The sequence below is a fragment of the Echinococcus granulosus genome (genome assembly GCF_000524195.1).
Source record: "Echinococcus granulosus chromosome Unknown EG_S00020, whole genome shotgun sequence".
NCBI lineage: Eukaryota > Metazoa > Platyhelminthes > Cestoda > Cyclophyllidea > Taeniidae > Echinococcus > Echinococcus granulosus.
The window spans coordinates 615113-637204 of NW_020170400.1; the positions used below are offsets into that span (position 1 = coordinate 615113).

General features: G+C 40.9%; 2 protein-coding genes across 2 annotated transcripts; both read left to right on the forward strand. All coding sequences in view use genetic code 11, as the record gives it.

The window, feature by feature from the left end:
* Positions 1–3259: 3259 nt before the first annotated feature.
* On the forward strand, positions 3260–3647 carry EGR_03715 (hypothetical protein; the record flags this gene model as incomplete). The annotated part of the gene is made up of 2 exons (XM_024492964.1): positions 3260–3404; positions 3499–3647. 2 exons carry the CDS (start codon positions 3260–3262, stop codon positions 3645–3647), a joined length of 294 nt encoding a protein of 97 aa, XP_024352621.1.
* Positions 3648–10611: 6964 nt separating this feature from the next.
* Positions 10612–14490, forward strand: EGR_03716 (Protein tiptop; the record flags this gene model as incomplete). The annotated part of the gene is made up of 1 exon (XM_024492965.1): positions 10612–14490. The coding sequence occupies one exon, from the start codon at positions 10612–10614 to the stop codon at positions 14488–14490; it is 3879 nt and encodes a 1292-aa protein (XP_024352622.1).
* Between the last annotated feature and the right edge of the window lie 7602 nt (positions 14491–22092).

Below are 22092 nucleotides of genomic sequence, written 5' to 3' on the forward strand. Positions count from 1 at the left end.
GAGAGTGATTTCCAAAAGAGTTATTGTCAGGTGAGAATATCGGTCCACTCTCTCACTTCGTGGCCGCAAGTTTGCTGAGAGTCGGTTCTTGTGCCTATATACTTAGCCAATTTTGGCAAATTTTTTAATGGCTATAAAAATGCATCATGCGGTTCCGCATTTGACCCTAAATACTAGCAATAGATCAAAGTGCTTAGGCCTTCTCCGGTATTCTCATTCTTAGAAACGCCAATAATAAATCACAATTACTTACGCGAGTTACTTTACGTCGGGGGTCAAAATGATCATAATATGCACTCGCGTTGGCAGTTGACTGCAGGTAATTCAGCTGAGAAGAAATTGCTATTGTAGACTTTAATTCATTAGCTTTTGAATGTAACGAATCTGGTCTCTCTTTTTTTAAAAATGTATTTGAGATTTTTCTCAAATAAATAGAAAAAATGATTTTTGTGAGCATTAATAGGAGAAGGTGATTACTTTCCATTATTGTGCAGTTGAGAGAAAGGTAAGATAAGTGGTGGCGGGTTAGATGGTTAGCTGCCAAGCTGACTGACAGGAGCGTATGTTATCGCTGTTGTTTATGTATGGGTCCAAATCTCGGCGCATGAGTTTACTTTTAAAGTGCCGACTTTGAAACAAAACAGGAGTGACGCGCCTGCTCGTAACTTCTCAGTACGACAGTCACTCCTCTTCCTCCCTTCCACCATTCCTACCTTCCTTCTGTCACTCATTTTCTCACTCTTGTATTTTCGTGATCAAATGCTCACACCCACGCACAGTTATGGACTAGTTTGCTTTGAAACCTACCGACACATTTCTGTTCAAAACAACAGAAGGGTCTTTGGTTATGTGGCTTTGAACTCCCGAAATAAACATTTCAATCAAATACTGGTTTTGTGGGTTGGGTGCTTATTTAAAAATTCTATGTACTCCTCTGCATTGTAAGATATACAGTAGAAAGATAAAGCAAACTTTCTCAATTTTTTTCAACTCAGCTTTCAATTTACTTGCCTAGAGCTCCGACCACATGATCCATGCTATGAGCCGCCTTACACCTCTTTGTACTAATAAAAAGGCCACACGTGAAGGCTTTCAAGTGTAGATAAGGCATCCAATTATGGCATTATTGTAGAACTCACAGCAAAATCGAAAAAGTTACATTTCACTGTCTGGAAAATATCTCAAAGTGTCGCATTCCAAAACATCTGTTTCAGGTGACTCGAAGTGCACAGATTCACAAGAGAAGAGCTAAATGAGGCCTTGACGACTCTATTTTCCAACAATTTTGTCATGTCCAGTAAGAAGAATGAGACAAAAGCCGTTATATTTCTGCAAGTTTAGCAATAAAGAGATTCTCCTCATATGCAATTTTGACAATAAGATTATTTACAAACTAAATGCTTTCGGGAATGGCTGGAGGGAAATGCACTGCAGTTCTCAAAATTTAATGCAATTTAAGTGTCTTACCGCCTTGAGGGCAAAAGTTTCACTGCCGTCAACTAGTAACAAGAGACATTTGCCGCTTGCTACCATATGCAGTCCCACCCGGATAGCACCCTTTTTTAGTTGTAAAAGTGGAAGTTCCAGCTTGACTTGTTACTACCTCACACCTAAAACATTTCTTAGTCTCTCAACAAACCCATTTCCGGCAATTATTGATCGTTTCAAGGACTGAGAATGGTTGTCAAGCCAATCCCACTACTTTTTGAGTGAGAACACCATCGTGATGACTGATGTTGCGTGGCCGACAGGCAGTAGCACGAGGCACGTAGCTGGAGGGTGAGGCAGAGATGAGTTTAAATCGATAGTTTGCCAGGAGAGTGGAGTGGCAGACACCGGCACGCACACAAAAAGGGGGTGGGGGCAGGTGCAGGGTGGGGGCAGGGACGTCCTCTGACTCACACTCAACGTCTACATCAAAGCGTCCGACCGCCACATTTATCTCGAACTCTGCCATGCCTCGCCTCGCTCTCCTCGTCACTCCACTTCCCAAAACATTTACAACTCAACTCAAATGACGTGCACAATTGCTAGTGGTGTCTAGGAAGAGAATATATGAATGTATGCATAAAATCACGCCATAGTTAACGTTTCAAGACCCTGATATGCAAATACATGGAAGTGGTACCGAGTCCAACGTTTTGAAATGATTGGCTAATCAATAAGTACTGAGAAATGGGTTTTGAATTAAACGCTTTTTTACATCTTGGTGCATTTATTATCCGGGCTTGATGCCACATATATGGAACAGCTAGTCTTTGTTACTTTTGTGATAACTGGTATTGCCAAATCCTGTCGCATCGGGTTGCTTGACATTAGAATAATGAAATGTATCCCTAGTCCAAGGACAATTCCGCTTTTAGTTTCTAAGCACCATTAAAGTAAATCAAAGAAGTAAGTATAAAGGCCGTGGCTGTTGTTTTTTACTTTTTAAGCTTGGCACCTATATTGATTTTTCAAGCCTTTTATTAATTGCTAAAAGACCTTAATGGAATTCGACTATCCATTGTTCCTAGCCTCTTTCTTGTGTATAATTACCAGGTTGATATAATTACCGGTTGGAAATGGTTCACCCTCTCTGTCAAAGGTTCGTGTTCCGATCTTATAGCCCTTAATTCCATTTATAGTTGAATATTTGAATCAGTAGGAATTGTGTTAACGATGAACAGTCTCAGACCTTGATTAAAAAGTGCGGGAACATGATAGTAGGGTTTCTCATTTACGGGCGCGAGATGAATACATTAAACATCTGCAAAAATAGAAATATTTCGCATTATAAGTAAAATTTGGACACTCGAAACCTCTTAAGGTCCATAAATAACGCAGACAGATGACTAGTTGGGAATGAATCTAAATGAATGAATGGGTTAAGTATGAAAAGCCTTTTGTTGTAAAATAGAGTCTATAAACAACTGGGTACCCAAAGTTCTGCAACCGTCATTATGAGGATAGCTTTCCGACTTTTTATTTGAACATAAACTGCTCTATGAGATCGAAATTCATTCCCTGCCAAATACATGTGTCAACAAAGTCAATTTTGTGCCCCTGGCATACTCACATGCACACACAGGTCTTCTGCCCACAGAACTCAGCAAACGACAGAAGGCTGTGTTTTATACCTTTAAGGTGATGTGGGTGTGTCAAAGTGGTGTATGATTTTAAATCACCCCTTTTGAAAGTACAAAAACACAACATAAATATGTGAATGACTTTGACATGAATCGTACGCAAAAGATGTCAAAAAGTGACAAAAGCCGCAATGCGTCAAAGCGGTAATTTTTTCTCTATTTGGAAAGCACCTCTAACACTGCTGAAAATCATTTCCAGTGTATATTTACTTACTGTTATGTTGCTCTTCCATCCAGCCCAGTTGGACAAATCTGTTATTAAGTCCTTCATTTTAAGTATGCAATCTTAAAACAAGAATCTAGAGGATCACATAAGTGATGCTCAAACAGCTTTAAGAACTTCTAGAAAAGTGATATAATTTGGTTACAGCTAATAGCATCATTGACATCCAAGTAATCAACAATTTAAATTTATATGAACAAGATGGCTTCGACTGTTCTTTATTCGCATTTGTTGACTTCAGTGGTCACTTAGTCAAGGGGACTAAGTACTACATACCTCATGCAGAATATGCTTAGTGTCTACTACCCTTAAAGCGAGTCCCTAAAGGACCCGCATTGAGAAGGTTCAAGGAGTAGATCAATAATATATGACTGTCTATTGAAAACTCACTCGTGTGGGAAGCTTTAACATTTGTGGCAAGTAGATTGTCGCTCTTGAAGGTAGCACTTTGAAGTGTGGATTTGCGTGACTACTCATCATATCAGTTCGACTTGAGATGTCATTCTCTACCACCCATTTACCTCACCACAAGAGCAATAAGTCAATATGCAACCACCACAAGAGGATCGAGAATTATCAGTGTCACTTTTGACTTGGTTGGATGTAAGCCATTTATTCAATCAGGATAAATTTCCGTTTTAGAAAACTAGGTTACTTTAGGTATTCTCCCCATGTCCATGACTGCCATCGATTTATATCAAATCGCTCATTTTCTTTTTAAATGCGAAATCGGATAGCAAGTAATCGGGCATCAGGTATAGATCCGTGTGAATTTGCAGTAAAGGCAGTTTTACTACTAGCAGCTACTCAATTGACAAATTTTCCTCTTGACAACTTTTCTTCCCACACCAATTTCGCCTTATTCCAACTCTCCGTCTTAACCGAGGAACCTGACCGGGCTTTTTACATTTTCTGTCACCAAGGCATCGTATTTTTTTCCTTTAACACGGGATGCCTTTTTTGTAGTCCCTTACAGTGATTAAAACGCTAGAACAGTTGGTTTTAATCAACCATAGCTGCGATTAATTAAATCTTATTCCCTAAAATTAATTCAAATTTGTAATTTTTAGCATCGTTAAGTTGAATACTTATCAAAAATCGGCGCAATAATTCTCTATTACCCTACTGATAAGCAAACAAGTGGTAGGTGCTAACGACGCAGTAGTTTGTGAAATTTTCCTAGCCTGCGTCAAATCATTAGCACTCACGTCGAGAGGGGAAAAAGTGATTGTTCTGGGTGCTGTAAATGCAAAATTTAGTAATTGCTTTCCCATTAATTAAACGTACAATAACTTCCCGTCATTTGCGGTGTTAACTGTCCTAATGAGTACATCGAAATGCAATTTTTTTAACGGGAGTAGCTAACCTGATTCTTGGGCACCTGAGCCATTTGACTTAAGCAAAATCTATCAGCAGAAAGCTGTAGAATATTGACGGAACTACTTTACTAATGCTCACCTTAATTTGGGTCCAATGTGCACTGTTTGAAGGGTGATTGATGCCTGGTTGACGCAGTACGACTGCCAACAAATGTAGAGTGGTCAAATAAATAGTGGATTTGAAAATCCAGACAATTCCATATCAAAAAACCTCAATTTTACTATTAGACTTTGTAGATATAAATTTGCAGCAAAGGTCTGCACTTTTAAAGGCTGTTGATGCTTTTGATATGAAGATAGATTGTCATTGTTTTCTCCTTAAAGCTGTTTTATGTAAGTTCTAAACAATAATACCAAATTAATTTATTAATGTTATTGGCTTCAATAAAATGACAAGTTATAACAGATACTATCAAAGCGGTAATCTGAAATGCGCTTTTCATAGGATCCTGCAAAGTCAGTCTCATTTCAGAGCTAACTGGGTAACATTTAAATTGTTTATTTGTGCATTTTTGGCCAAAACTAGGCTAATTTAGTCGTCAGAACTGGGGTCCTAGTAAACGCAAACGGGGTTTATTGGAAGATAAAAGAAGAAAGATGCATGAAAACAGCATTTTTGTTTTTTAAGGTAAATTGTAGCGGCTATTGCAACGTTAGCAACACCGCATAAAAAATGATAAACCTACAAACGCTGCTCTAACGCAGTCGACACGCTGTGAAAATGGGTGATTTAAACGGAGTAAATTCATGGCTATAAAGGTACCAATTCAACCATTTACCGGATCAATAGATATACAGAGAAAGATGCATCACTGATGCTTAGTTAAAATATTTATCCATAGTTTTACTAAGGCGGTCAGTTAAGTACAAAACCTGGTCGGTTTTCTTCCTCTCCCACTCTCGAAATCTGCCTTTGATGCTTTTATTTTGGTGTGGACAACAGTTGTTTGGGTGGTTTATTTCACGTTGTGCACCTTGTCATACAAAATATCGTATCTTTAGACCATTCTGCTCCGTGATGCCAAAAATAAACGTATTATGGGTTCAGTAATAATCCCCGCCGTGGAATTAATTAATATCCAGGGGGCTGCAAGGGCCTCAAAAATGAGCGAATTTAGTTGCTTTGTTCAAAAATGTGTTATTATTAATAAATAAATAAAAAGCCTTTCAATTTCTAAATAACTTAATCTTGGAGCGACTATTCACTTAACTATGCATACATATTTATAAAAGGGTTTGACTAGGAAAGTAAATGTAAACCACAGGATCTGGATGTGGCTTTACGTTTGCTTAATTCCTCCTCTTTGTTTAAGGAGGCATCACTCATTTGAGGTTCAACGGAATACCCACCGCAAAGCAAATTCTGAGGCCGTTTAATTAAAGAGTTACCTTTTCTACATATTTTCGTTTGGTTAGGAAGGGAAAAGTGCATTTAAAGCAGCAAATCCAAGTTTCCTCCACGGAAGCGAATGTAGCTTTTGGGATGCCAGAATTATCACCTAGGCTACATTACAGCGACTGGAAAATCAGCGGGTGTGAATTTTCCTGCAGACGTTCAAGCTTACTTTAAAGCGCATTAAACGGGTTGAAAGTGGATTAGCATGGTGTCAAATTCGTGGATACGCAGAGTAGAATAAGAACCAAATCTTCTCCTTTAAATCAAAACAGTGAAGATCTTTCAAAGATAGACCGTAAAGCATGCAAATGAACCTACAGACAACAGTCTTTTTTACACTACTCTAATCCGCGCATTTTAAAGTCTACGTAAAGGCAGAAAGGTATAATATGTCAATACGCAAGTTTAAAGAAAGAAAATGCATTTAAAAAGCAGACAAAGTAATAGTTGGTTGAGTGAAAAATGTGAACAAATTTTCAGTGCTTCGGTAACACGGTGGCTGGTGGGGGACACTCCATGACCTCGGGAACCCGATAATGTAACGGACTTGAATAAGACCGACTTCTTAGTCATCAACAATGAGATCATGCTAAATTTGATTTGATAGCAAAATACTTAGCATTCGCTGGATTTGTACATTAAAAAACAGCTAAAACAAGAATAGACGATATTCGCAAATTTTCTTAGTGCAGCTGAGAAACTGAATGAATTATAAATAAAATAACTTGATTATTACAATGGGATTGCATTCTTAGGGGGATCGTGACGATTTCAAAAAGGGGGAGGAGGTTTTTTTCGTATCCTTAAAAGGGGGGAAGATCAAGCTATCCTACCCCTTTGCGCGCGCGTGATTTTCGTTGGTTCATTTCTTCCCCAGCGTTGCTCGCCTGCGCACACGTGCGCACCCAGTGATTGACATCGCTTTAGACAGTCATGAATCACACCGTTTGATTGGTTCAACAGGATCAGTGCGCGTGTCTACCCTCATATGTCTCGGCCTATCACTGCACAATGACCTTGTCACCACCAATGACACCTACCTTACCTACGGATTGGATAGACGAGCTTTGACTGCGGACGTGCTACCATTGCTGGCGTCCACATTGGCCATCATCTGACATTCACACTGCGTGCATAACCGTTTTGAGGCGCGCATGCACTCGATTGGCTTACTAACCCCTTCGTGCATTCGCATGTAAAAGTAACGCACATAAGTGAACCCAAACTCTAGACCGGTGTGGTAGCGTTGTTACGACCTGCGCCAACGTCTTCCAAATTTCACGACAGATAAATTTCCCACCCTCCTATCAATTTCATCACTTGTCTTCATTGAAAGTTTGGTGGTACACTGCAACACTCAATGACGAATCATCGTGATTTGGAATTATTCAAGCATTAAAAAGTGCATCCAGAGTCACATACATCGTCACTTCATTCTGTGTAAGTTTGCAAAAAAAGCTTTTTAAGTCTTTCGTTTTGATAGTTTAGTGGTCCCCTTTATGCCTTTTATGCATTTTCATGCAAAACTGTTTGATCAATCATGAGATGTTGATTAACGGAGAATCTCAACGAATTCATATTGCTTTGAGCATCTTTGACGGTGTTACTATTGGCTAAGAATAACCAGGATTTGTAATTATGACGTCATTGTATGTCATTACAAATGGTCTTTGACGTGTGATGAGTGGCATGGAGGATTCTAAAAAGTTAGTTCCTCCTTTCCTTATGCATTATGAGTAATCGCCTATTTCGTAATTCGTCCCTTCATATTTATTAAACTTACGCATTTTGCATTCCTCAACTTACTATTTTTGTGATTTTTAAAGGTTTCAATGATGAATCTAGTCGAGAAACGTCACTGCTTCGGTGACAGCGTTTTTTGACATTTTAGCTCCTATGAAATGTAGAACGGTTCCTGGTAGCTCAACGCTTCATCATTTGTTTCAAGTTTTTATATGAGTTCACCAATTCTTTGTAGTTGCCGATATCCACTTTGCTAAGGCCACGGGAATTTCCAGATGAATTATTCCATAGATCTTCTGACACTTCAAGGTTTTCCGGAGCTTCCAGTGGTCCTCCGGTGTTTGGTGTTGACCTGATTACTCAAAACGCGTATTGGAATCACCATTTTTAACAATTTTATGACTGAACTAATTTTGGCTGTCATAACTTCGCTTTACACACTTGCGATTTATTTTGCTTTTTTTGTAAAATTTAGTGAAATTCATGAAATTTTGAGGATTTCTTAGTCCTGCAAGAGATTCAATTTTGTATTCCACCCAAGTGCTTTAATGCAATTTTAATCTTTGAAAACAGGCCATTTAATTTCCCTTATTTCAGGCAAAACGAAAGGTCTTTAATGCCTTGGAAAACAACCCATATTTTTGTCCAAAATTTCAAATTGTGGTGATTTTGTGATATCCAAGTCTTATTTTTTAGCAGTTCTATTGACCACTGAAGTATTCTTCATCACAAAAGTAGTGTTTTAAATTCTTTGTGAGTTTTGACAATCTCATAATGTTTCGGAAATCGGTGATATTCAAGTTGCAATGTTATGTCCACTGAAAAGCTTTTTAATGTCGCAGGAACTGCATGTCTTCCATCAGACGTCGTAACCTTATTGCTTTTTGAATGGTTTTCCTTGCCACTGAAGGGAATTTTCCACAAAAATGGGGATGCTTTGGCTAAATTATTAGCCATAGTCTGAGGCAAAATTGTTTTTTTTTTCGGAAATCACAAAACCAGAAAACCCAAGGAGCTTTAGAATTTTTTCGTTCTAGTTTCGTTACTCATGGTTTTTTAACTTTCCGAGTGCTTCCAACGAAAGCTAATTAAAAATATATATTTTCAAAAATCTCCCGTACCCTGAATTTGTGTTTCCAAGATCCGTAAGTGTAGATGATGCATGTCTTTTATATCCAACTTGACCACTTTCGTCAAGCTATTGCGAAAAGTGGCGCGATTGTTATCATTCTTAAAATATTTGAATCCCTAAATGCGATGGTTTTGGAATTGATTAAGAAAAGACTATGATCCGAATGTGTATCATTTTCCTAGCACCTTGATTTTTTTGTTCAGGTTTCAAAATGTCAGTCTGCTAGCGTAATATCACGCGACTATGATTCATCGACTACTCAGATCAGTTGTCTTTACTCACACTCTAGAGCTGATTCATCACTCGTTTTAAAAGTCATGAGCTCCATGATCAGACTGATGAGATGCGAGTTTCATCCAAAATTTTCCTTTTATTCGCTCCCGCAAAAAAGTAAAATTAACAATAGTTTGGATTAACTTTTATTCAAAAGTGTAAAAATGCATAATTTGTGCCAAGGTCTGATCAACGTCATAACCAGTAGGTTAGGCAATTATGGGCACTATACTTTGACACGTAAAATGTAATTTGCATAATCCAGACGTCTTCTTGGTCTTCTAATCATAACACTAGGACTGCTCAGGTCACTTCCATTGATTGAATTTTCATGAAAAAGTTAATTCCCGCTTCCTGTCAATGTCAAATGAAGGCAGGTTGGTGCTTCCCAACATTTTTTAACGATTAGTCGGCTAGTCGACCAAACATCCATCCGTCTGTCCTCCCACCCATCCATCCATGTACTAGTTGTGTGATTCGATTGTGGTAAATCAGGTGCGTGGCACACACCAGACTTAGACAAGACAAACGCTTGTCTTTTTTCCACACCGCCTCTGTGAGTCACGTTAGCTCTCTGTGTATGTGATTTTTCTGACTGATGGACGAGTGTGTGGGTGAACGACAGTGGTGACCACCTAAATACTTTACTTTTTTAATCGTGGGAACGCTTGGGCTTGTCACACGCCAAGTCTCTTCTTGGTTGACACCCTCTCTTCCCCTCGGTCCTGATACTTCTCAAACACACACGTCTCTGATTTATAGTCTCTGGCTGACGACTTTTATGGAAAGAAAGTGACACTTTCTCGGAGTTTTGATGTTTCAATTTCCGTGCTCATGTTCGTGTCAACGCTTTGCCACCCGTAATTGAAACAGTGAAGCTACGTTGTTGAAGTTCGCGCTTAGTCGGTTCAATTTAGGGCGACTGCAAAGGAGAAATTAGGACTTGTCCTACAAAGTAGAGGCGAGGTGGCAGTGACAATGACAACAAAGACGCAGGACAGGCACGCAACTCGCATCAATCATGTGTCGGCGACGGTGGCGGCAACCGCTGTATTGGTCTCGTTATTGTCGTCTTAGTCTAGTGCGCGCGCACAAAAAGCCGGTCGACAGCTCTTGTTCGTGTGTATGCGTGCACGTTTGACATGTCGGCGCCTTGACAACTCCCAATGCACACATGTGATTAAGACAGGCGAGCGGGCAGGCGGACCGATTCCCTTGACTCCTGATTGGGTACAAGTAGTCTGGATTTGCATTTGCACGAGGGATGTCTATATCAATCTCTCCTTTCCTCTTTTGTGTAGAGCGATGCCACTGTTTCGTGCCGAAGCTGGAGTTCAATGAACGTGTTGTCCTCGACAAATCCATCGCTAACATCGGCGCCTACTAATTCGTCGCCGCGGCCGCCATCATCATCATCATCATCGCCACCGGGACAAGCTCAAACGCAAAGCTCAACAAAAACGACACCACCTGAATCACCAATGACTATCGGAATGACTTTCTCTTCAACTGCCAGCAAGACGCGACCCCTGGATCTATCCGCCTCGGATAGGATTACTGCAACCACCTCTGCTAACTTAGTTTCCCTAGAATGTCCCAAACTAATAAAAATAGAAGAGGAGAATATGGAGAGGGAGGAAAAGGTTTCCACGATCAATGAAATATCGGCCGTTGAGGCAGAGAAGCCTTTAAAAGTAGAGAGTGAGGAAAAGATCGCCTCACCGGGAGAGAAGTCTTTCAAATCAGTGGAGACAGCCATCTCAGAACATCCGAGGTTGGAGGAGGTTTCAGCTCAGCTGAAAACTCTGACGGAGTTTTTTAAGACCCTTACCAACTCATCCTCATCCCTGGACGCCACAGTAGCATCTCTTCATGCCCTAATCGGAAAGAAGTCCGACAAAGATGCGGGGAGTGATGCAGGTTCCCTGGAAGCCCTTCATCAACTCGGCTGGCAATTGATAAGTCTCGGAAGAAATGCTTCACGTACTACTCATTCATTCATTCCAACATCCACAGGTCCGTCGTGGATGCCTGGAAGTAGACAACAACCTCCTCCACCACCCCCACCGCCACCACCACCCTCGCAGTCACAATCACAACAACCGCTCTCACATGTTCAACATCCCCAGTCTTCTATGTCGGGGATTTCCATGCGCGGAAATCAGAAGTACAGTGCATTCTACCAACACACCAGGAAGCATCAAGTGATTGAAGAAGCGGAGTCACTTCGACAATCTGTCGCAACTCCCGCTCCACCTTTTCATCGCCTTGGATTCCCTTCCAGGCGTGTGAATGGACCCGCTCTTCCAAGCCACACAAAAGGACACTTTTCCAATCCGTCTGGCGGTCTGGAACCATCTTTGAAACCTTCTGTAATAAGTCAACGGTTGCAGAGCGAAATAACTTCGCCACCACGCAGTCGAGAAACGGCTTTCCTTTGCAGTTGTGGAGATGATTTTGAGAGTCTCTATGGCTTCACCCTTCACATGCGTGACACAGGACACAAACCCCGCAGCAGTCAGCCGGAACGCGACATCCCGAAGTTGGTGCGAGGCCAGGATATGTGGATCAACAGTGAGACGGAGCAGACGCGGGAAATTCTACGGTGCATGCGGTGTAATCAATCCTTCCGTAGTCTGCCCGAGTTAACAATGCATATGATGAAGACAAGTCATTACTCGGAGATTGTCTATAGCGATGCGGGGCGAAATTTGCTAGCTAGTCAAACCTTCTCATCCGTAGCGGAGAGAAATCGATCTGGAAGCTCCATGAATACCTCTTCGTGGAATCCTACTGGTTTGAAAACGTCATCTTCTTCGATGTCTCTAAAAAGACCTATTCGAGGCAGTGTACCTTCTCAAAATGGACTTGCAATGTCTTCCGAGCCTACGAAAAACATTGAGTCATCTACGATTGAGAAGAAAGTGAATGGACATCCAGAGGCACCTCACATAGGAAACAAATCGTCGCGCCTGGAGGAGCCGCAGAAATGCGAAAGACCTGCAAGTTCATATGAGATGCACGTAGTGAAACCTTCTCCAAAACCAGCGGCCTCACCAGAAGCTCTGTCCTGTCCATCGGACCTTCAACGAAGTGCTGCATCCTCGCCACGAAATGAGGGGGAGAAGCAAGAGCAAAAGTATCTCAACTCACCAACTTCCAGTCGGGAAAACACCAGTCCACGAGCATCCGAAGAAGAGGCATCTCGCCGAGGCTGTACGGACAGTGTGATTAGGCAAATTGAAAGCTTCGTGGAGAAGAGCCTGCCAAAATCCAGCACTTCAAGTCCGGTGGCCTCCAGAACTCCAACATGGCAGCAGAGGCAGCAGATGCAGGGTCTCATAAAACCGGCGGCATTTGGACGCTGCAATCTCTCCCCATTAACTGAGACTGATACAAGTAGGTCTACCCCGGATAAGTGCGTACAAAGAAAACGTCGTTTTTCCAGTGGATCCTCCAATTCTATGGCAACTTCCAGTGTCCCGACTGCCAACGCATCCACCGAAGTGTCGGCAGAGAAGCGTCCGCTTTTGGCCAGCTTTTCTGCTGAAGTTGGAGGCCCCGAAAATCCGTTGTCTTCTCTACAAAAGCTCGTAGAAACCACACATCAAAGTGGAACGGGCTTAAAAAGCCCTATTAGACCATTTAGTCAGACTAGTGAAATTTCACCTGTACCATCCAATCAATCCAATGACGTGGAAGGCTCCGGAGGGGTTAAAACTGCACCTTCAACGGCAGAGGCGGTCCATCAACAAACCAGTATTGTCGCAGCGCTCTCAGCGCTGCAAAACTTAATGTCGAAGGTGTCAACCCCTTCACCTACCGCCAATTCCTCCAAACAACCGCAGACTTCACCACCCAATTTGGACTTTCTTTTACCTTCAAACGGTGAAAACGACACAGCTAATTGGATGGGACTCCTAAGTACTTTCCTCAACGCGACGAAGCAATCGGATACAGAGTCAAAGAGATCTGAAACGAGTCTATCAATCTCTAATCTTTCTTCTTCAAAGATGTTCGAGCAGCCTTCTGCTGTGTTTCCAGCTGGAGGATTTGAGTTCAGCGCTGTAGCGAAAGCTCAACCCCTTTCGGTGCATATGAACCCACCAACGATGACTTCAGCAGGTCCTAGCATTGTAGCAAACATCACCAAGAAGGCAAAATGTCACTTTTGCGGTAAGCCTTTTGCAAATAAAGGTCAAGTTCGTCTCCACATTAGCAAGAATAAGTGTCCATGTCTGCTTCAACAATCTGCATTGGCTAAGCCGTCAGGAGGTGCTACATCGGCAAGTACTATTGGCTCACAGGTTCCAGATAAGCATGGGCTGCCGTTTCCCTACCCCGGATTTCCACCTGGGGCTGCGGATTTGAGTAGATTTTTCTCACCACCTCCCCCACCAACGCATCATCAACAGCAACCCGCCCAGCAGACCACACAGCCACCATCATCATCACAACCTTCAGTACCTCAACAGTCAACGCAACAGAAATCGACGGATACCAAACCCCACGCAGAGGCTGCTGCTCTAGCTGCAATTTTACGACATTTCAATGTCACGCAAACTGGCAGGCCAGCAGGTCTGAAACCTACAGATGTTTTGGCGTCTCTGGCAAGACCAACAGAAACAAATACTGGGAACGTTCCTGCCTCTTCAAACCCCCTCTTTTCCATCTTCTTTCCTTCAACCAACATTGCTGCTGCGGCACCGCCCCCACCACCACCACCGCCACCACCCCCAACGCAACCTGTGGATACGGCCGGACTAACTCCAGAGCAGAAAGCCTTGTTCCTCTTCGCGCAGGCTATGGTCTCTCTAGCTGTGGGAGCATCTAGTACAACAACTAGTGGCAAAATTGGAGAAGAAATGACTCAACCGCAGCCACCACCGCCGCCTCCTCCACCTCCCCCACAACTACCAGCGTATCCACCATTAACAAGTCTTCTACAAAACTTTAACATCACTCCGACACCACCGCAAGAGGTGGCTGTGAATCCTGAAACTTTGGAATCCTATTTGAGCGCGATTCGACACCTCGCGTCGTTGGGAAATGCAGCGGCTCTAGCGGCAGCGACAGTGGGTGTTGCCTCCACAGCTTCGATGACAGGGACTAACACTACCACAACGACGACGGCAACAGCATCCATGGTGTCCTCAAATTCCTTGACTGGTGGTGAGAGTGTGCCAGTTGCTACTAAGGAGGCAGAGTCACAGTAATTAAATTTTCATTTTCAAGTAGTCGGGATTCCTTCTTTCTTTCCTATCATTTCTAGTCCCTATCTGTTTTCTTCTTCATCTTCCCTTCCTCCTCTTCTCATCTCCCTTTAAAGTGTTGTAAATAAGTGGTATACCAATAAGCGTGATTGTGTGCCTAAGAGGGAACTTTTGGACAAAGAAACAACTTGCTATTCGAAATCCCATGTACATATACATATAAACAGATGATACGTCAAAAGCTACTTTACACCTTACTTGCCTCTGCTCCTACCTTTTTCTGGGAATTGAAAAGAGAGGAATGGACGCAGAAGTTGTCGATGTTGAGGTCTATCCGCTTGCCTCTTCGTTGCTTACTTAACGCCTCTTATTATGCCCAAGATTGGTGCTTCTACCAACTTGTTTGGCTTACACTGTGCCTAATTTTTACTTTAATGATCTGCAACGGCTCGATTTTCTGAGTTTGACCTTTAATTGTTGACATTTCCAAAACTGACAGTTTGTGGAGTTTTTGTAGCTTAAATAAACTCTATTCACTTCGGTTGTTGCTAAGTTTACAAAAAAACTTAAAAAAACAATTTTTCAGCTGCGCATAATTGTAGTTCCATTGAGTTGCGTACAACTCGGTTGATTTGACGCCTTCTAGATCAACAAATTACTGGTTTTGTAACACATTCGCATCACATATTTAACACCCCCTACACGTAAGGTGGATTCTATTGATCTAGTTTACCCTGTAACCAGATCGATACTTTATCGATTCTCCATCGTCATCATGTGAGTAATACACAACGGGGGTGTACAAATCGATCGGTACTTGAAACCTCACCAGTTAGGAGTTTTACTTGAGGATGGAATTTTCCGCCTCCATATGGCTTTTTTAAATAAAGAGATGGTTTGGCAAAAAAAATTTTGGATAAAATCGGCGCCACTCAAAATTCTCCTCTAGCTATGCACAATCCCATAATGGCGCGTGGGTGCGTACTGAGGGATCAAAGGTGAATTTGATTGAAGGCCGCTGTCATTTCCCATGGCAAAAACAAACGCGTGCGACGCATGCACACAGACACACGTGTACACGTACGCACGCGTTCAAGTGCGCGGAATGGGGCTGCGCGCAAGGGCGTGACGCTAGGGGTAATCGCACGTCCTGTTGACGGCTCTTTCATGCCCACTTCAAATGTGCGCTTTGTGCGATGAAATTGTTGGGGGCAAAGTGTGAATGCTAACGTGGTCACGATACTACTTACGTATGCAAAATTTTCCCTAATCTATCTTATGCACTACTTAAATGTCGTCGCCTGTTCTACGTTTGAACGTAAAGTAGCAGTTTTATTGGGGTATTTGACCATGTGAATCACTTCAATTATACACTTTTGAGTCTCCTAGGCCCTCTGTAAGTTGACTTTAACAACTTTTCCAAAAGCATTTGGAACACTTCAATGGGGACGCCATTGTTCATCCCGCTTCAAAAGGGGGTGATTGGGACGATGTTTGGGTATAACTCAAAGGGCAATAGGAGAATTTCTTTTGCAGATGCTTAAAAATCTACAAGAAATGCCACCGAAATGTCATTGAAACCGTGTTGAATTTGGCCAATAATGTAAAAAGTCTAAATATGCAAGAATTTGAAAAGTCGCCAAAAGAAAAGCCCACGAAATTGAAATGCCAGTATTGAATTACGGTCATTGAATTAGTAATAACGGCGAAAGAAGGCATGAAGGAAGCCTTATGGAAGTAAACTCGACGTTTATTTTCCTTGAGAGTCCTTCCAACTTGAACCATCGTCTGTAGTAGAGCATCCAGTCTTCAGTTAAAAATGACAAAATCACCACTTCAATGCAGTTTGCCAAAAGAATGTGAAGAGTAGATCCAGCCAAATCTGCAAGGTACATCTCACACAAATGATACTCGGGTGTGACCTTAAATTCCCATCCTTTGATTTATAACTGAAATAATGGGCACAGTGCTAAATGTTTACCTGCCAACTGCTACATAGGTAATTTGGTCTATTTACCATGATGAGCGTACAACTGCAGAAACCTACTTTTATGGGATGCTTTAACGAAACATTTAGCGCCTCAGTAGCATGTACTCCCTTGGGACGTCCGTTAGCGCATCTCAACCATGGAAAATTCACTTTCATCAATCAAATGTACAGTTTACAAGTATTTTATGAATGAACCAGGGCTCTTCATTATCTGCTCCACATAATTATGGAGTGGAGGTAATTCACATTTTATTTAATTCTGACTTTTCACTCTGACACTTTATGCGTCCACATGCATCAGACACTTCAAAATGTCACATCACTTAGGGACTAATCACTCCTGCACTTGTCACACTTAATGTCACTTGCCATGACACACTTGATAGATGCATGTGCACATTTTTATCCGCAAGGAGTCTTAAAATGACAACTATCGCATTCGCTGCAAGTATCACATATGGCACGCCCAAACGTCACAAACTGGTGACTTATGCTGTGTGCCATTACATGATCAATGGCTGTATCAAATGGTGTGGCAAACAGATTTTATTAAATGAGGGCATTCATTCGTCACCAGGGGGCTTTTAAATTGACAGGTCTGATAAAGCCTGTGTTGATGCCATATTAGGACAGTAAGGTACCGCCTTGACTGTTAGTGGTAGACTTATCCCTGGTACCTTGATAACGAACGCGTTATACTCAGCAAAATTGCGTTACAAATATAGAAAAAATTTCTAGTTAACAGACAGTTAGAGATTTTCAGCTAAATGTGAGTCACATTGTCAAAAGTAGGAAAGGGTGGGGAGAAAAGTCCTGGTTGACAATAAAACAAGGCAATGAGGGATAAGCGTGACAAAAAAATACGTATGAAATTAACGTTAGTCTAGAAGACACTTCAGCACTGACATATTTGTTTTTTTTTTGGGGTGACCGAATGAAAAACAAATTTAAAATACACATATTTTAAGGTGTTTATAGTCTGTAAATGCGGAATTAATCGTTTTATTGTCAAAAATACTTCCAGTTTGATGATTGGACAACACACTTCTTAGGCATAACGCAGGACCAATGAGAGCTAAGGGAACAGGTGCATCAGTTTCCACGTTTTTCCACTTAGCTAAGGCATGAAATAACTTAATTTATTTGATATAAAAATGTAAATGGAACAAAAACTCCGAATTTAGATGTAAACGCCGAAAGTAAAACAGATAAAATACATATTTACCTTCCAGTCTAACAATCAGGGGCATGGCATTTCCACTTCTATTCGGCCAAAGGTGTAGTAATCGATCACTACATAATAAATATGTTTATCTTTAACAAAAAATATAAATACTGATAACTAGTTTTTGAGGGGTAAAACAACTTTTCTGACAGGAGACCTGTGTAGTCAAGTGGTCAACGGGTCGTCTTCTGAAGGACCGATGTCGTCTTAGACGGCTTTCCTGCTGGTAACTGTGACATTAGTGACAGTGACAGTGTCAGTGACAGCGGTGGTTTTGACACGAGGTTTACCAGACAACCTGCCTGACAGGCCTTCGCGACATGCAAAGAGTGATATGAATAATTAGCTAATCTGTCCTCACCCCTACTACAAGTTGACATTTGTGCTGTGGTGGAGATGGTAAACGTAAACAAAACTAGAACACTTTTTTTGACATAAAATTCTGCCTTTCTTGACTAGCAATCTCATTATAAGCTTTTAGTCTAACTAGTGTTGTCTGATCTCCCACTAACTTTAAATAAGGGGCTATGGTCCTGTGTTGTTGTCGCCACGATGTGAATTTTACAACTTTGACAAAAGGAAAGAATATTTTGGGTTTTACAAACAATTAAAGGGACTTTTTAACTTACCCGCCGATGGAATAGAGTCTAATCTTATAACACAGGTGCTTCACTGGTGGCGACTTTGGCGAACCTACTGAATTTGTTTAATAATTCCACTTCCTTTTTTGGATACAAACAAAAGTGTCTGTGCCAGTATCGTCTGCCTCCCTCTCCCCCATTGTGAAGTGTAATAAGAGGTCTTAAATTTCCGTTCAACAATGAAACCTTCTTCAGACTAATTGGCCTGGGAAGAAATTTGATCCTACACATCATTGATTGAGAGTTACAGAGTGTACAAATACTAGCTGTAACAGTTTGACCTTTACCAAATGAACCAGCCGTAGAGAATAAGTGCGTCAGCAAGCATCACTTTCTGAGGGTGAAGTGATACCCTAGAAGATTTGTGCAATAGAGCATTTGGGGATAACTTTAATGACTTTGCTCCAATGGAGCTTTTTGAATGAGGTTAATGAAATACAGACCAAAAGGCAGCATTTCAGGTTTATTGCCCCCTGTTAGTGGCATCCAATTGCTTGGCGGATTACACCATTCGCTTTAAAGCAATCAAATTAACTTATCTTTTTGATCTAAAATTATTATTTTAATCAATGGTGTTATGCTCCTTCCTGTGATCAATGATTAAGGGTCCGCCAAAATGTGATGCACTCGCAGTTCAGGTACTCAAAAATCCGATGTGAGTAAATTTAATATACTTTTGATTGTGTCCGGTAAAAGTGTTTCTCAATTGACAATCCGAGCAAAATGGAGACTTTAAATAGGTCATTTTAGTTATTAAAGCAAATATTATTTCGTTGTATAGTTTCCCCCATTTTTTTCGGGTGATCGCTGGCTTACCTATTGTCCATTTGTCATCACAACAAAAGAGTTGCTTAAGAAGTTATTCATAAGTCAGTTGTTTGTAAGTTTTGCATCTCATCGACTTCATACAAGCTCTGATTACCTTCTTTTAGTTTAATAACTTTGTACACGCTGAAGGCAGATCAATGCTTCGAACCGAACCCATTTAACAAGGCGATTGATGGTCTTGGGAACACTTTTTTGAATACCAAGATTTAAATTATCTTAAGAGAGCGTGTAGTATGCACCTCTTCCGAGCCACCACCAATCTCTCAACTCATTGTTGTTCAGCTATTTTGTACACTCGCCCACCACCACTGTCATTCTAGAAAACATAATAAATTAATGGTTTAAAAGAGCTGGAGGGCTACCATCCGTATGAGGGCCCACGGGCTTATCAACCAATCACCTAAATGAATGCGGTACATGCCAGCCATATTATGTATATACATTAAAGAATTTCTAACTCCTCCCTTTCTACGCGGTAGAACAGCTCTGATGTTCTTCTACAGGGGGTAAGCGGGAGGAAAGATGGCTTGATTAATTCAACTACTAAGTAAATGCGGATCCCATCCATCATGTCTACCATACACACAGGCACGAAAATGTGTGCTTGTCTGCCTGTCTATCTGTCGGTATTTTGATATGGTAATGCAACCAAACTTTCATCAAAATGTATGTGTTGTGGTGTGTTCAGACATCCATTAATCTGAAACGGCGTACCGTGTTCAGCTAACTTTCATTTGTCTCCCTTTTGAATGGATGCAATTGGTAAAGTTGGTAAATTGCTCTTCATGGTCTAAAAAAGTATTCGGCTGTATTTATTTGAATTTCGCTTGATACTTGAAAAAACATTCTTTACTAAAATAACCTTTTCTTTATCTTTTAAAAGCGCTACAAAATAGGAAAATATTTCACAAAGTCATTTTTTGTTGCTGGTCTTCCCACTCCACGAGTTTTGTGGTGCCGTATTCTGCTACGCAACATATCTCTTCCACATCACTCTGGGGAAAGTACTGGCGTCTTTGTTTCACACAATAAAGTTGACCAAATTCGTGGTATGCAAAGATGAATTTTTAACACCTCAATTGGCTTGTCGTGCTCTGCTGTTCAATTTAGACCCACTTTTAATTTTTTCCTCATTTTGCTAACGATTTTCGCGAAATCTCTTATCATAAACCTGTAATGGACCGCAAAGCCTAAAAAATTGCGTAGTTTTACTTGATTTTTTTGGGGATTAGTTACGTATACAAATGACCAAAATATAACTTCTATAAGGTAGACTCTATCAACTAAAAAAAGCCTCCAAGAAATTTTCATAACTTCAGGCTTAATATGACATCAATTTCTTGAATGCTCCCTAGCAATGACATAAGTAGCTTCCTTTTAGATGGATGTCAGCCATTCTCCTGTAATAATTTCTGCCAAAATTGGATCATTTCAATGAAAGATATTTCATTGACTTGACAACAATTTACAAATGTTCATGGACTTATTTTCTGCCTTCTTGCGACAAATATGCTCTGATCATGCCTCGATTATTGGTAGGTAAAGCAATTACTTTATTTCATGTCGTCTTGGCTAGTGACCAATTAAAGAGACCTCTTCAATGTTCCTTACCTTTAATTTTTAAATCTTTGGGTACCTTCCAAATATCGGTATCACCATGTTATTGCTAAATTCAAGCAAACCATCAATTTGTCTTGGATAATCTTGTTTTCTGTCAAAACCGAAAGTTTATATTGTTTTCTTCTGAAAACTTGTCACTGTTTGAGAGTGATGTGATCAATATAAAGATTAAAAAAGAAAGAAAGAGAATGCTGATACTATAAATAGGAATAAGTTAATAAGAATTTCTGAAGCAAACACCATAAGCAGCGTTACTTTAGATCGGCCACCAATTAATAAAATCCTCCGTAATTTTTGTTATAGATGAACAACAGCTTCGAACAGGATGCTACCCTAAAGAAAATTTAATGTATGAGTGTGGATTTTACGAAAAGAAAACACCAACAAACAGGGCAGCAATGGGTAACACTCAATGCACGGATTTTAAAATCACCTCAGGTAGGCGTTGCCACTTACGTAAAAAGAAAGCTTAATCTTAAAGTTCAGTTTTCAACAGGAAACTTTGTGGCGAATAGAACGTTTGTTGAGAATAACATAACATTGGAATTTTCCATCGAAGATCTCGTAAATTGTGACAGCTTCTGTAGCATCATATTTCACAATTTATCCATGGAACGGCATTTTTCATTTTACTTACTTGTAAACCCCTTTGCTAACCTCTTCATGAAATCGGAAAAAGTTAACCAGGAATGGAGCATCCTGTTGAAGCCACGAAATAGGAATAACTTAAGAGAATTCAATGCAGTGATTGACATCTTCACAATGATGATGCAATGAGATGTATTAGCATGGAGCAAACTGAATCACAGATGCAGGGAAGTACTCGTGTACTGGCAAAGTAACATGAACGAAATGTCATGTTTGCGCAGGTTAAGAGCCCTCTAGATAAATTTGCAACTGAATAAAGCATTACTCTGCCACACCAAGACCTTCGCTTCTATTGAGTGCCAGTCTCACCTCTCTCCTTGATATCATCGAAGTAGGCGATTTTAAAACTAACCACGAGCTAGGTACGGAGGCTGTATATTGTCAACTTCATTGTGCAGAGCCTAATTCCAGGCGCCAGTCTATCAGTCACCGTCACGAATGCGGATTGCTGCTCGACTACTCAAGTCCAAAGGGAAATATGCAATTAATTTACCACGTAACTAAGAAATCGCCTTGGTTATGACTAACGCAATGTCGACTGCGACCAGTATTGCGGTGGTACATCGTCCTGCATAAGTGTTACTGCATTTCGCACTGATGGTGTAAAGTCTGTATGATATCATGGAATTGAAATGGTGTCTCTCGACAATATG